This window comes from Crotalus tigris, unplaced genomic scaffold (assembly GCF_016545835.1).
Source record: "Crotalus tigris isolate CLP2741 ecotype Arizona unplaced genomic scaffold, ASM1654583v1 scf7180000018301.7375997, whole genome shotgun sequence".
Lineage (NCBI taxonomy): Eukaryota > Metazoa > Chordata > Lepidosauria > Squamata > Viperidae > Crotalus > Crotalus tigris.
Window position 1 is genome coordinate 6,289,165 of NW_024096931.1, and position 16,053 is coordinate 6,305,217.

At 46.6% G+C, this 16,053-nt stretch overlaps 1 protein-coding gene across 2 annotated transcripts; it reads right to left on the reverse strand.

Moving 5' to 3' along the window:
- Positions 1-2,089: 2,089 nt before the first annotated feature.
- On the reverse strand, positions 2,090-16,007 carry WDR24 (WD repeat domain 24). Of its 2 annotated transcripts, none has more exons than XM_039349861.1 (10): positions 15,825-16,007; positions 14,076-14,608; positions 12,961-13,138; positions 10,623-11,304; positions 8,917-9,032; positions 7,613-7,734; positions 6,737-6,841; positions 5,953-6,290; positions 3,966-4,150; positions 2,090-2,660 (listed from the first exon to the last, which is right to left on the reverse strand). In XM_039349861.1, exons 2-10 carry the CDS (start codon positions 14,554-14,556, stop codon positions 2,492-2,494), a joined length of 2,376 nt encoding a protein of 791 aa, XP_039205795.1. In that variant the 5' UTR covers positions 14,557-14,608; positions 15,825-16,007; the 3' UTR covers positions 2,090-2,491. The 2 variants fall into 2 exon arrangements, with proteins under 2 accessions (XP_039205795.1, XP_039205796.1); XM_039349862.1 differs by lacking the exon at positions 15,825-16,007 and adding an exon at positions 15,480-15,625 and having other exon boundaries at positions 2,492-2,660.
- Positions 16,008-16,053: the final 46 nt, after the last annotated feature.

Consider the following 16,053-nt stretch of genomic DNA (forward strand, 5'->3'; position numbering starts at 1 on the left):
TATTTCACTACCCAACTAGGTAACATCATCAAGGCTAGAAGGGAGTGGGCTTTGTGGAGGAGGAGGAGGAGGAGGAGGAGGAGGAGGAGGAGGAGGAGGAGGAGGAGGAGGAGGATGACTGTGGGGTCCTTAGTGCTCGATGAGCTTGGTTGTTTTCTTGCAGACGTCTCATTACCCAACTAGGTAACATCATCAGTGCTAGAAGGGAATGGAGTTTGCTCTTATTTTTATATACTAATTATATATTGGAGGTTCCTTGATTAGGTTGTTGTTTACGGTTGGATTATTTGTCTATGTTGGCAGTTCCTTGATTGTACCACTTGTTTACAATCAAGGAAACAAGGAAGTAAACAAGGAATCAAGGAACTAGTAACACACATAATCAACAGTAGACAACAGCCTAAGCAACTTTGGTGGGGTTTTTTTTGGAATTCATATTTTAAACTTTTTGAATAAAAATACCGTAATCAGAAACAGGATTTTCCAACTCTTAAGATGAATCTCGCTAGCCAAATTTTCACAATGCTACTTCAGCCTCCATGATGAAACATTCAAATGTAGATCTATTTTAACGGCTGATATTATTCCGTTTTCATCTTTCAACGAATCTTTTGAATTTAAATACTTCACTGTTGCATTTTCTTGTAAGTTCCCCATGGCAAGGTTTTCTTTAAAATGAGAGGGGTATAATAATGGCTAAAAACAAAATCCTAGGGAGTTGATCTCCATAACATCAGCTACAAATCAGGTCAGATCAGTTCATAAAAATTGCTATTCCATAGCTATGCTATCATTTTAGAAGGGGGAAAAAGAGAAATCAGGAAAAAAGGTCATACTGTATAGGGAAGGGTTGATTAAAGAGTTCATAGAGCAGTAATAGACATTATTCTTAACAGAATAAGAGAGGTGGAAGCCACCTTAAAGGTCTACTAGTCCAACCCCCTGCTCAAGCAACAAATCCTATACCATTTCAGATAAATGGCTGTGGTTTCTTCTTAAAAACCTCCAGTGTTGGAGCACCCACAACTTCTGGAGGTAAGCTGTTCCATTAATTGTTCTCCGGAATAGCAGAATAGCAGAGTTGGAAGAGACCTTGGAGATCTTCTAGTCCAACCCCCAGCTCAAGCAGGAGACCCTATACCAGGGGCAGGCAACCTTGGCTCTTTTATGAATCGTGGACTTCAGCTCCCAGAATTCCTGAGCCAGCATGGCTCAGCTTGGAAAGCTCTCCCTTTCCCCTCAGCATGGCTGGCTCAGGAATTCTGGGAGTTGACGTCCAGGAGTCATAAAAGAGCCAAGGTGGCCTACCCCTGGTCTAGGTCTTTAGGCAGCACAGGGACCCCCAAGTTGACTGAAGATGTGAAATCTAATTTGCTCAAATCAGTGCTGGGTACGGGGCCCATTGAAAAGAAATTGGTCCTGCTTCCTTCACGATACTTCAAAACGTGTTGTGTGTCCCTTTCTGAACAATCCAGTTGACCTGTGCCATGATTGGCAAGTGTGTCCTTCTAAACCAGGTGTAGGCAACCGTGGCTCTTTTATGACTCGTGGACTTCAGCTCCCAGAATTCCTGAGCCAGCATGGCTCAGCTTGGAAAGCTCTCCCTTTCCCCTCAGCGTGGCTGCCTCAGGACTTCTGGGAGTTGAAATCTACACAGCTTAAAGTTGCTGAGGCCGAGGAATACTGGTGTAACAAGAATAAGGCTATAATTCTATATACACTCAAGACTAAATTCTGTTAGATCAGATGGACTTATTTTTAAGACTGGTAAGAACACAACCAAATATTTTTCCCGTTTAAAAACTGTAGGAGCTTGCTAAGAACAGAGGATCTCTAAAGTTATTCTCCTCAGTGTTCTTGTTTCGTTACTCTGCATGAAATCCTAAAACTATTTTCATAAAATATAAAACCCTCTCTTGTGCAGCCCCAACCATACCTTCTCCAGCTGTGAGCTGGAAATTTAACTTTTGGCCCAGATGAGATTCTGAGGTCTCCTTTTTGAGGACAGAGCCTCAATCCTGTCCTGTAGCTGGCCAGTTATTTAGAAACCTTTATACAGAAAGTTTTGCAAATGCAAACGAACAAGCGGTTAAGTTTCACTTTGTTTAATTCGGTATCAAAAGAACTGCCTGAAACTTTCTGGAGCCATCCTGGCTAATAAAGCAGGTTTTGTACAGAACCATGGTTAACAACAAACTGCCTCCACAGCAGCACATTAGAAGGAAAGGTCTAAGTGAAGTTTTCTAGCAGAATCTCCTGAGCATGTGGCTGTGCTGGTTTTTGTTTTGTTTTTTTTTGTTCCAAGGAAGCAGAAAAATTACAGTCCATTTTGGAACACCCAACCTGCTGTGGTTTCACGGCAGTTATCTAGATTAGCAACCACAGTGACTGTCTCCTTCCATTTCCCCCCCCCCCTCCCCAAGTGAGGTTCTTAGTTTTAGGCAGCTCCCAGGTTTTGGGGGCTCAACAGACATAAACATTCTTTTTGACTTCAGGTGTATTCGCAAACATGACCGCATCCTGTAGGGCAGTGGGAGCTGGTTTCCAGCCATTTCATGATATGCTGCAGATGACCACCGTGACTGCAGCCTTGGCACCACACAAAGAGGCCCTTGACCACATGGTGGCACACGGCACACATGCTGGCACACTGCCGGCACCTGGAAGAGACCGGAAAGAGAGAAGGGCTGAAGGACACAGGTGGAGTTGCAGGGGAAGAGCAGAGCCTCAGGCCCCAGAGTGATTCCAATCTTTCTTCAGTTATGAAGCTCAGCCTGTTATTTGACCTATTCTCTCTCTCTCTGTCTCTTTATCTTTCTTTCTCTCTCTCTGCCTCTCTCTGTCTCTGACATTTTCTTTCTCTCTTTCTGTCTCTGACTCTTTCTCTTTCTCTCTGTCTCTGACTTTCTCTTTTTCTTTCTTTCTTTCTCTCTGCCTCTGTCTCTGACTTTTTCTTTCTGTCTCTTGACTCTTTTTCTCTTTGTCTGTCTCTGACTTTCTTTTTCTTTCTCTCTGCCTCTCTGTCTTTGACTTTCTTTCTGTGTCTGACTTTCTTTTTCTTTCTCTTTCTTTCTCTCTCTCTGCCTCTGACTTTTTCTTTCTCTCTTTCTGTCTCTGACTTTCTTTCTCTGTCTCTGACTCTCTCTTTTTCTTTCTTTCTTTCTCTCCGCCTCTCTCTATCTCTGACTTTTTCTTTCTGTCTCTTGACTCTTTCTTTCTTTCTGTCTGTCTCTGACTTTTTTTCTTTCTCTCTGCCTCTGTCTTTGACTTTCTTTCTGTCTTTCTTTTTCTTTCTCTTTCTTTCTCTCTCTCTCTGCCTGACTTTTTCTTTCTCGCTGTTTCTGACTTTTGTCTTTCTCTGACTTTCTTTTTCTTTTTCTCTCTGTCTGACTTTCTTTCTTTCTTTCTTTCTTTCTTTCTTTCTTTCTTTCTTTCTTTCTTTCTTTCTTTCTTTCTTTTCTCAGCCTAGACTATTTCACAAACTTTGGAGAAGGAACAGGACACATACAGGTAGTCCTTGACATAAGCCCAACATTTCTGTTGTTAAGTGAGACATTTGTTAAGCGAGTTTTGCCCTATTTTATGACCTTTTTTGCCACAGTGGTTAAGTGAACTGTTGCAGTTGTTACATTAGTAACATGGTCGTTAAGTGAATCCAGCTTCCCCATTGACCTTGCAAGTCAGACGGTCGCAAAAGGGGATCATGTAACCCCGGGACACTGCAACCGTCATAAGTACATGCCAGTTGCCAAGCGTCCGAAATTTGATCACGTGACCCCAGGGAGATACTGCAACAGTCGTGTGACGAATGGTCATAAGTCACTGCAACAGTCGTAAGTGTGACAAATGGTCACAAGTCACTTTTCCCAGTGCCGTTGTAACTTCGAACGGTCACTAAACAAACTGTCAGTCGTGGGTTAGCTGTACCCATACAGGCTGTGTGTTAGCAGCCGTGAGCTTCTCACCGGTCGCAGATCCAGCCCTTGTTGCTCATGGGCCGCTTGCAGTTGCTGCAGTTGATGTGCAGGGTGGTGGAGGCCTGGTTGAGGCAGTGGATGGCCCTGCAGGTGCTCAGTTTGATCACTTCGTTGGAGATGTTCCACAGCTGGAACCGCTGCAGCAGGTCAATGTAGGACATGTACCAATGTTCCTGTGGAAACGGAAGACAACGGTATTGTGGCATCCCGAACTTCAGAAGCCCATTGCGTGTTTCTCCCAAGACTCAGAAGCATTTATATGGTTTACAGGTAATCCTTGCTTAGCATAACATTTGAAGTTAATGACGGAACTACCCGAAGCTACTTATGACCCAGATCTGGAATTCCAACGGCTCTACCACCCCCATGGACACATGACTGCATTTCAGGCACTTGGCAACCAGCTCACCTTTGCGGCCAGTTTCATGGTCCTGTGACCATGATTTAGGATGCTAGATGACCAAGTGGGACGGTTGAGAATGCATTTTGGTGTTTTTCAACCTTTTCCTTGCAAAACAAGACCATAGGAGTACATTAATTGGCTTAATAACTGCAGCAACAACAAAACAAATCGTAAAATTATTCCCGTCACGTGGCTGCCTTGACTTCACGACTGTATGACTTACGACGGAAATTCCGACCTCTGTTAAAATGAGAGAGTCGGGGGCTCCCTGTATTGACATGTTTGCTTTTTCGGCTCAAAACTACGGCTAAATTAAAAGGGAGAATCTCACCAGGATGTTCAACTAGTGGGGTGAAAGGAAAAAGGAACGCAGCAGTTGGGCATTTTCTCTGCACGTGAAAATGGATGGACGTGGGTTCCATCCCGGTTTTAGCCCAGCAACTATCAGCCAATGCAAAGTCACCAAGTAGCAACTGCTTAGGTGCCATGGAAGGAGGGCAGAGGTGCCCAATGCAATAGGTTAAACAGCGGAAACCTTCCAGGATGGTGACCCTTTCCACACAGGAGTTGTGCCATTTTCTAAAACCAGAAGTCAAATGATGTTGGAGTCAAATGCTCTCTTTTGCAGGATTCGTTAAGCAATTGCTGCAGTCATTAAACGAACCATTGGTTCACTACGGCTGCAATTTTGCTAAACAAACAAACAAACAAACCCCAAATGCCAATTTTGGGCAAAACCACAGTAAAACACATTCATGCGACCACAGGTAAGGAATGCAGCCCAATTTCGGAATGCCCAAAGTTTAGACATGTGACTGCAGAGGGGAGGATCATAGTCACCGGAAGTTCGGATCTGGATCATAAGGTTGGGCATAACCACGAACGGTTACGAACAGACCGGTTTGTAAATCAAGGACTGCTTGTATTTCTTTTCCTATGTCCCTCGCTTGAGTAGGGCGAGTAAAAAGGCAGCAATGAAAAGCAGCAGCAGTGGGCAAGGTTTTTCTCTAGCGCATCCTACTGGGACAGGAGACTTAGCTGGTGCTTGACTGATTACCTGTGGATATAGGCAGGGCTTTTCAACTTTTTCACCCATTGTACCACTTTTAGGATATCGCAATATCCGAGTACCCCCAGTTGCCTAGCAAGGTGTCAAAAACTTCACATGATCCTGGGACACTGTGACCGTCATAAATATGAATCAGCTGCCAAGCATCTGAATGTAAAGCACAAGACCCTGGAGAGGCTTCAACATTCCAGCTGATCGGCGCTTCTTCTGGACTCAGCAGAAGCGCCAGGATCAGTGCTGCTTTCCAGCTGATTGGTGCTTCTTCAGGGCTCAGCAGAAGGGCCAGGATCAGCGCCGAGCTCCAGCTGGAGCCAGGCGCTGATCCTGGCGCTTCCGCTGAGCCCTGACAGCCCTGCAGCTCCAGCCGTCTCTCGTTCAGGCTTGTGCGGTGCTGCCACCGGTTCAGCTCATTCCCCTCCCCTGCTTCCACTTTTCTAGGATGGTGGCGTACCACCTGCCAGGTGCCAATGGACCACAGGTTGAAAAGCCTTGGATATACGTACCTGTGTCTGGTCATCAATCCCCTTCTTGATGCGATCCCCCAGCACAATCAGGATCGACACGGCCATCTGGACATCTCCCTGCTCGGCATAGAAGAGCAGCATGTCATGGACAATGGGGTTGAAGAAATCAGCCGGCAGGCGATTCTCGTAAAGGGAGTGTGAAATGGAAATGAGGGAGAACGATTCCACAGGAGTGAGTGAAATGGTCTCCGCCTCGTTGCCACTGACGTGGGGTGAGTCGGCTTTGTCCTGCAGATGGTCCAGTGCAGAGGGGTTGTCTACAATCTCGTGGCGTAAAGGAAAGGCTTCCTGAGGAAGGATATACTCTTGTTCTTCGGCTGAGGGAAGATAACGGAACCATGAAGGAGAAAGAAAGCAGATCCAAACCCCTCCATTCTCTCCTCCTATAGAATATTGTTTTATACAGCTTATAAGACTAATTGGTTTCACACTGTCGTCTTTTGTTTGCCTCCTAACTGCTCTGCCCCTTGGGAGTGCTCATCGAGCACTGGATAATGAAAAAGGAATTTTTTATTATTTTTATTTACGTTCAATGGAGAGAAAGGGATTACAAGAGAGTAAGCAGGCACACAACAGAGAATACACATCGAAAGCAATGCTCTGACACCCAGCAGCCATGAGCATGCTTGATAAACCGCCTTGTATCCCCCATTGTGTGCCTGCTTACTCTCTTGCAATCCCTTCTTCTCCGATCTCTCTGCTCTGCAGAGAGAGAAGAAAAGAAAAACAACAGATTAGGCATTAAAGTAGGACAGGCACTCACTGTGAGGATTCTCATGGTCCATCATGTACAGATCATCTTCATCAGCTTCCACATCGCCCAGGAGATAATCGGCAGGAACGTCACTTCCTTCTGTCTCTTCGTTCTCTAGACATCCAGGAAAAAAAAAATGCTTACAAGGAGAGTCACAGAGTTGGATGGAGCTGTTTTGGCCACAGAATTCAGCTTCCTGTTCAGTGCAGATTAAAGCACCTCTGATCAATAGCAGTCTACCACCCGTCTAGGCTCCACTTGAACAAAAACAATTGAGAAAAGTTCATTCCTTCCTCCAAGATTTGCTGTTGTGCTACTTAGACGTTTGATCAGAATCTGCCTTCATCTACCATGGATCCATTGTTCCATGTCCTAGACACCAGAAGGAGATTGTAGCTTCCTTTAGGAAACCCCTCTTTGGGTATTGAATGAATGGTGTCATGCAGGTAGTCCTCGACTTATAACCCTTTGTTTAAGGACCGTTTGAAGTTACAGTTGCACTGAAAAAGTGTAACTGGTTCTGGCACATATAACCATCGCAGCGTCCCCATGTCACGTGACCAGGCCACCAGCATGCATTTACAATGGTTGCAGCATCCTGGGGTCATTGGCGACCTTCCAACAAGCAAAGTCAGTGGGAAAAACTGGATTAATGATCACGTGATTCACTTAAGGAACGCAGTGGTCCACTCAACAAGCAGGACTAAAGGTCATAAAATTGGGCATGGCTGACTTAGCAACCGCCTTGCTTGGCAACAGAAATTCTGGTCTCAAATTGTATTTCGCTTCTTCTATATTTTGCTCCTTCGGCCCTCTTTTGCCTGGACTGAATATACCCATTTCCCTTGTACAGCTGTCCATCCCCCCCCCCCTAGGTCTGCTCACCATCATTATTGATCAGAGTTGAGGATGAATCCATGAGAATGGCTTCGGAACGGTTCTCCGCCTTGGTCCTCTCCAGCCGTGACTCGGTGCCTATTCCAGAGGGAATATCTTTCAAGTTAAAGCTGGGAGAGAAGCAGAAAAGGCTGAATAGTCCATAGTAAAAAATTTCCTTCCTATATCCCCTTCTTCTAGTTCTCCACCTGTGGGTCGGGACCCCATTTGGGGTCGAACGACCATTTCATGGGGGTCGCCAAACAACGCAGTCCGCCATTTTTTCCCCCTTTTCCTTAGCTGTGCTACTCCCTTTTATTCTATTGGCTTTTGAAAGCCAATAGAATAGACTCTCTTGAATAGAGTCTAATTCTATTGGCTTTCAAAAGCCAATAGGAATTGTCCAGGCTGTCTCTGCCCTGCTGAGCCCGCCAAAAGTCCCATTCTGCAAACGGGGCTGCACCAGTTGAGTAGTCCTCGACTTACAACCGGTGGAGTAGTCCTCGACTTATGACCGGTTGGGGGTTGCGGTATTAAAAAGGTTGAGAACCACTGTTCTATATATCCGCAATGCTTGCAATTTTGGATAAGTGCGATTGTTTTTAATTCTGAGCTTGTCGCCAGCTGAGCTATCTTTATCTATTTAACATAATTTCTTATTTTTCTTTGTTCTTATCTTGCTTTGTTATCTCTACTATTTTTTGTTGGCTTTCTGTCGTTTTCTAGTTTTAATGTTTAATAATTTGTAAACTGCCCAGAGTTGCTGGGCAGTTGGGCAGCTTAGAAATCTCACGTAATCACGGCAACAGGTCCTTGGGAAGGACTCGAAAAGCAAGTATAAAATACCAAATCCAGTCTACCATTTGGCTGAGTGTGTGATGAACCAAAACAATAATATTATGTGGCTACCGATCTTATATACATGACTCTGGGTAGCCAACAAAAGAAAAAACAGCAAAACCAAACCCAAAATTAAAAATAATAGGGCAGCCAAGAATGCTCCTATTCCATATTTAATATAACCAGGCTTACCCACATTATATCAGTACAAACACAGACTAATCAGCAATGTCTTTGAATTATCTGATTTACCATTTTGTAATATTTCCTGTTGGCATTTGGCAAAACCTCCAAGGATTGGCTGTTCCAGAGTCTTTAGGCAGTGCTTCTCAACCTTAACATCTTTAAGATGGGTGGACTTAGGCTCCCAGACTCCTAATCTAAATGGGGGCTACGGGGCCTCACCTGGATATGCCCCAGGTCACCCTTGAGTGTACATGTCCCGCAATGCAAGCCCCTCCCCTTCTCTTTACCTATTCATGAGTGGAAGGTTAGAGCTACTTTTCCCCAGGCTGTGATTGAGGTTCGTGGTAGGGACGATGTTAGGGCTTGAATAAATAATCCGGAGCATTGTCCATGTCTGAGCGACCTGGAGAAAAAGAACAGAAAAGGCTAAGAAATTACCAGCTAGGTCTGTCAGCTGAAGGACTGTAAACCAACCCTCTAGCACAGTGATGGTGAACCTTTTAGAGACCGAGTGCCCAAAAACTGGCCCCGCCCCGATTTGACCCCTTGGACCGCCCCTCCTCTGCCCCCACCCCATCCTCTGCCCTGCCTGCCCGCAGGGCCACTCACCGCCTCCAGGGCCCGCTGCAGATCACCCAGGCAGCCCAGCGGCACCATGGCGGCCACGCCCTCTGCCCGCGCCCCGCAGCATCAACTGTGCGCGATGGGCGTGAGAGCAGAGTCTTGTCTACGCTGCCTGGCTGCCATGTCTTTGGCTGCGCTGCTCCGCATGGGCCACACTCAGGGGCGACTCTCCTCCAGGGGGGCTGCTGGTGAGGAGGGGGTCGCGGGGGAGGCGAGGCTGGGGCACTGGCATACATGCCTACAGAGAGGGCTCCGAGTGCCACCTCTGGCACGCATGCCATAGGTTCGCCACCACTGCTCTAGCAGATTGTCTCTCAACCCTAGCCACTTTTAAGAGGTGTGGATTTTAATTCCCATGTTGGCTAGGGAATTCTGGGAGTTGAAGTCCACCTGTTGGACTGGACTTTAGCCTAGACTCGACTAGAATTCTTTATTGGCCAGCTGGGATTGGACACACAAGACATTTATCTCCGGTGCATAAGCTCTCAGTGTACAACAAAGTGACAGGACACAGATCAGTGATGGCGAACCTATGGCACGGGTGCCAGAGGCGGCACCCAGAGCCCTTTCTGTGGGCACGTGCGCCATCGCCCCAGTCCTAGGCCTTCAGCTGGGTTTTATAAAACCTTTTCACTTTAGGCCTCCGCCGCCGTGTACAAAAAAAAAAAAAGGTTCAATCAATCAGTCAATTTCAACTTCTCGCGGGGAAAAAAAAGACCTTGCAAAGTTGGAACTGATTGATTGAACTTTTTAGTCCCACCCAGTCTGCTGTTACCACCACAGCCATGCCCACCCGGCACTCAATGATGCATAAGTGGGTTTTGGGTTGCAGTTTGGGCACTCGGTCTCTAAAAGGTTCGCCATCACTGACATAGATCATAAAGCATATTCACAATCATTAATCCTAAGATACAAACCACAAGTGATAAATCACAAAATGCCGATAGGAGAAGATAGTAGGAAAGATGAGAAGATGAGAAAGAAGAGAAGGATAATAGCAATATAGCCCTACTTAGTCCTAAACATACAACAATAATTTTAGGACTAAGAAAGTGCTGTGGGAATTAGATGTTCGGCAGAGTGAGGGCACAGGGGAAAAAACTCCCTTTGTGTCTAGCTGTTTGGGGAAGCAATGCCCTATAGCAGCATCCTGAGAGGAGAAGTTGAAATAGTTTATGTCCAGGATGCGAGGGGGTCTGTAGATATTTTCACAGCCCTCTTTCTTGCTTGTGCAGTATACAGGTCCTCAATGGAAGGCAGGCTGGTTGCGATTGCTTTTTTCTGCAGTCCTAACTATCCCTTGAAGAAACACTGCCCTAAGGGATGAAGCCCTGAACTAAAACAGCCACATGAAGAGATGGAACTTTACCTGGTTGCGCTTAAGCTCTTTGGCTACTTTGGCGTTGTGGTCACACAGCTCTGCCAGCGGCCGCCCGGTCAGGAGGTACTGTTTGGCAGTCCGCACAAACCAATCCATGCTGCTGGCATCGCAGCCGGCGTCTGCTTCGAAGACGCTGAGGGCGCTGGAGGAGGAGACGAACTCAAACTGCTCCGCGGGGTCCAGCTTCCGCTTGAAGAAGATGGGGTGACGGCGGTCCCCGAGGTAGGGCTTCCGGTTTGAGTCGGAGGAAATGAGGCTCTCCTTGGCCGCAAAAGCCAGGTCTCCAAAGAGGCTGTAGCAGAGACCCTCCGGGTTTGCCCGTTCGATCGGCTGGCTGGCATCCTTGAAGATGTGCTGGTAGAGAGTGCTGTCCTTGGATCCCGAGAGGAGGAAGTAAGGGTCGTGCAGGTGACGCCACACGATCCCGGTGGTGACGTCTTTGTGCTCCTCAAACATGGCAGAGGGGATGAACGGGCGCCGGATGTCCCACACGTAGATGTTGTGGTCCACCATCATAGAGCAAGTGGCAATGTGGTGCTTGCATTCGGGCCTCCACTTGACCCGGGCTACGGAGGCAATCGTCTGCACGCAGTAGATCTCTTTGGCCCGGTTGGTGCTCATGTCCCAGACTTTCACCATCTTATCTCGGCCGCCGGTGGCCAACCAGCCTCTAACGAAAGGAAAAGACACAGATATCCCAAAGGGGCTTTTTTCGCGAGGCGAGTGGACTTTCTTGTTTTTCTTTGAAGACGTTTCTCTTCTCATCCAAGACCGAAGAAGCTTCTTGGATGATAAGCAGAACGTCGTCAGAGAAAAACAAGAAAGTCCAGTTGCCTTGTAAAAAAGCAACTTTGGGATAGCTATAACCTGGATGACTGAGAATCTCCATAGACATGAAAACACAAAGAGTTTAAGAGACTAATAAACAGTTCAGCCATAATCTCTTAAGTTGGTGCAGCAGGACTGGAGAACTAATCGTCTTCTAGGCAGGGGTCCCCAATCCCCGGGTTATAGACCAGCACTGGTCCGCGGCATGCCAGAAATCAAGGTCGCGCAAGCAAGCGAGGCCCCATCTGTGGGATGCACGCAGCATGTGAAACCTTCCTGTCCGCAGAAAAACCTCTCTCCACAGATCTGGTCCCTGGTGCCCAAAAGATTGGGCGGGGGCACTATTCTAGATTTTAGAGTTAGTTTTTGACTTATGATCTTAATTGAGCTGGGAATTACGATCATAAGTCATTACGGTCATAAGTCAAAGCATCATGTGACTAGTCCCACTTTTTTTTCTCCTTTTTTATGGCAATTGTTAGGGTAATCAATTTTCACCACTGAGTAGGGAGTTTTTGGCCGAAAATCAGAAGTAAACCCTGGGAACATAGCAAAAACATTGCAAATTGTGGTCATTGTGTCCACAGGACACTGCAAATGGCTGTAAAGGTGAGCCGGTCGCCAAACAAACACCCAACATGCAATCTTGAAATGGGATTTGCTTAATATCTGTATGGCTTGCTTAACAACGGTGATTTGCTTAACAACCACCTTAAAAATTGTAAAATCTAGCTGAGCCAGCAAGAACGTATGATAGAAATTCTAGTCCCAATAATGGTTGTAAGGTCCGAAAGGGCAAAATGATGTTTAAAATACAAAGAGCAACGTACACTTCCAAACAAAATGCCTTGCAGAGAAGTTGCACGAAGCGAGGGGAACTGAACAAGTGCTGAAAGTAGAATCCCAGATTGCTCTGTCAGAAGGTGCTCTGTCACCTGTCTGAGATGGTATAGGTCAGGGGTAGGCAACCTTGGCTTTTATGACTCGTAGACTTCAACTCCCAGAATTCCTCAGCCAGCATGGCTCAGCTTGGAAACCTCTCCCTTTCCCCTCAGCATGGCTGGCTCAGGAATTCTGGGAGTTGACGTCCACCAGTCATAAAAGAGCCAAGGTTGCCTACCCCTGCTCTAGAAGAAGAGAATGACCAACCAGTTCTATTATTGTCAAGCCCATGGGTCTTCAAACTTGGCTCTTTTATGACTCGTGGACTTCAACTCCCAGAATTCCTGAGCCAGCATGGCTCAGCTTGGAAACCTCTCCCTTTCCCCTCAGCATGGCTGGCTCAGGAATTCTGGGAGTTGAAGTCCACGAGTCATAAAAGAGCCAAGGTTGCCCACCCCTGGTATAGGTCCTCCTGCTTGAGCAGGGGGCTGGACTAGAAGACCTCCACGGTCCCTTCCAGCTCTATTCTAATTCTAAGGTGCTACGAAACAAGGCAGGCACAGAAAAGCATCCGAGACAGAAAAGACATCCACCCACCCCCCACAGGTGTTCATACCTGTCCTCTGGATGCCAATCACAACAGAATACAGGTCCGTTGTGGGCTGTGAACATCCTCTCGTAGCGATCAGGCCGGCGGATATCCCACAGTTGAACGTTGCCATTTTCAAATGTGGCAGCAAAGGTGAAGTAGTCACGGATACTAAACTGGACGTCACGCACGCTTTCCGACTGACCTGAAGGAGGTAGAAACCCCATCAGGTTGATCTTCTACCTCAGGGCTCTCCAAACGAGGCAACTTTAAGACTTGTGGGCTTCAACTCCCAGAATTCCCTAGCCAGCTGTGCATGCCACAAGTCTTAAAGTTGCCAAGTTTGGACAGCCCTGTTCTACCTGGTAAATCATCCAGGCAGTGTTTCCCCTCCAAAAACAGGTTTGGTCCCCAACCTAGTGCTCCTTCAAATGTGTTAGGCTCCAGTGCCTATAACCTTCTAGCCAGCCTGGGTGCTGGGGATTATGGGCAGTGAAGCCTCCTCATGACAAGGTCAGATTCTCCCGTTTTCAAAGGGACTTTTTGTGCAAAACAAAACAGTGAAATGATGCTAGATGGATTTGATCATCAGTAATACTAATGAACGATTTAAAGAATGAACGTTATGATGTAACCTTAGAGAAAGGGTTTAATGTACGTTTCATTTACATCTGCTATAAAAACAGTTGGAAGATCATAGAACACGGAATCATAGGGCTGCAAGGGATCTTGGAGATCTTCTAGTCCAACCCGCTGCTCAAGGCAGGAGTCCTGGTACCAAATGGTGGCCCAGTCTATTTTTGAAAACCTCCAGTGATGGAATACCCACAACTTCTGAAGGTAATCCATTGATTAATTGTTCTGTCAGGAAATTTCTCCTTACTTCTACGTTGGATCTCTCATTAACAAGCTTCCACCCATTACTTTTTGTCCTGTCCTCTGGTGCTTTGGAGAATAAGTCGATTCCCGCTTCTTCGTGCCATCCCCTTGAATGTTCAAATGAAGACTCTGCAACGTCTATACCACTTGAACCTCAAAAATTTGCTTTTTGGAACATTTCTGTCTTCAGTAGCATAAGATAATTCCACCCCATCCTATTCTACTCATGAAGAAGTCAGCAACGCCCAAACATGGATCCTTACCGGAGAAAGTGCTGACCGAATCCTTCTTCCGTAGGTCAAAGCACTTCATATAGCCATCCTGAGACCCGCTAAGGAGCATATAGACCTCAGTTGGGTGAAAGCACACCTTGTTCACCGTTCGCTTGTGCTCCATGAAAAGCTGGTCCTGTTTGTTCCGAGAGGGCTTGCCAAGGTTCCACGTCACCACCACCCCATTTGTGGCCGCCGTGGCCAGCAAATTCTCATCCATCTGGTGCCACACCACATCGGCACAGCTGAAGTTCAGAGATGGTTTGCGTCCGACACGCAAATTCAGTTTTTCCACAAACTGGTCTTCTTCGATGGAGTAGATCTTGAAAATGTTGCGTCCGGCCACAACCACTTGAGCGGCGTCACGGCACACGCTGATGGCATTAGAAGGGGCATCCAGGTGGCAGCACATGGTCCGTCCAGTGATTGTGTTGCCACCGAGAGCGGTGGTCACTCTGGCCATTTTCTCCATGGCACCTACAAATCCAAAGGTTTGTCCAAAGCAGCAGCAACAGCAGCAGCAACTGTAACACGAAACAACATTGCAATATTAAAAGCAGTCTGCGACAAACTGCAAGTCAACACTTCATACAGATAGATCTTTGATATACGACAATTGAGGCCCAAATTTCTGTTGCTAAGCAAGGCAGTTTTTAAGGGAGCTTTGCCCAAATTTACAACCTTATTTAGCTAGTTAAATGAATCAGGTGGTCCTTAAGCAAATCTGGCTTCCGTCATTGACTTTGCTTGTCAGAGGCTGGCTGGGAAGGTTGCAAATGGGGATCACATGACCCAGAAATAGATTGCAACTATCATAAATATCTGTCAGTTGTCAAGCACCCAAATTTTAATCATGTGAGGATGGGGGTGCTGGAATGGTGGTCACTTTTTTCAGTGCCATTGAATAGTTGCTAAACGAATGGTTGTTAAGTCAAGGACTACCTGTGTGCACTTCTACTCAACTATAGAAAGAAATGGGAAAAATCTATCAAACAGTGATTGCCTTAAAAAAAAAAAAAGTAAATGAAAGCAAGAATTAGAGCAGAAAATTGCTATTTGCTGCAATCTATCTGCACAGAATTCTTAAAAAAAAAACCCTACTTCTGTATGTTCTTTATAATGAAGAACAATGAGCATCTGGGCTGCCAATAGTTTAGTTCATCTATATTTTATATATTATTAGATTTTGATCCCTTTATTACTTTATAATAAGGCAGCGAATATTTAATCTTCCCCCTCCTATTTTCCCCACAATAAGCCCGTGAAGTGGGTTGGGCTGATGAGAGGGAATGATATACGAACTCGTTGGTCTGGTCTAAAAGGAAAATAAAAATAATAAAATGCCGCTGCTGGTTAAAATGCACGTGTGCAAATTTGGGTGCTTGTCTTACAAACCCGTGTGTCCGCCTCAAAAGAAAATAAGATCAAAGATCGCTGCTGGCTAAAAGGCAAGGGCGCAAATACGGGCGATTTTGATTTGCAAATCCATGGATCTGGCCAAAATGAAAATAAATATAAAAATTAAGGCTGGTTGCTATGATTCCATGCTTATGCGCATGCGTGAGCATTCTTTCCTTATACCAAAGGCACGTGAGGGGTCGGTCTAGCAAACAAGACCTCGACGGGGTTTCCGAGGGCGGGACGGTTGGGAGGGAGTACTTCCGGCCCCGGCGTCCGAGGCAGGAAGCTCCACTCAGCGTCAGCCACGCTCTCTTAGAGGCGGCATTTTCTCTTCCTCACCTCACGCGACGGCCTCCACTGGTCTTCCGCACCGGAGCAAGGCCGCAGCCCCCAGGCCACCTCGCCACGGGGCAGCCACACTCCTTCCCGGCAGGCCCAACTCGGGCCAAGGCTCGGCCGCCATCTTGGATTACCCGTCAGGCCTTTCGGGCGCTTAAGCCGGAGGCCTTCTTTCCCGGCCGCTTCCCCTCCTCCTCCTCCTCCTCTCCCCCCTCCCCTTTGGAAACGT

Excerpts from the sequence above, each read along its gene's own strand:
- WDR24 (XM_039349861.1), bottom strand. The coding sequence starts at position 14,556 with ATGGAGAAAATGGCCAGAGTGACCACCGCTCTCGGTGGCAACACAATC. Across the intron at positions 9,033-10,622 it reads AAGAGCTTAAGCGCAACCAG|GTCGCTCAGACATGGACAAT; the intron begins GTAAAGTTCCAT and ends CTTTTTCTCCAG. Across the intron at positions 6,842-7,612 it reads AACTCTGATCAATAATGATG|AGAACGAAGAGACAGAAGGA; the intron begins GTGAGCAGACCT and ends CTGGATGTCTAG.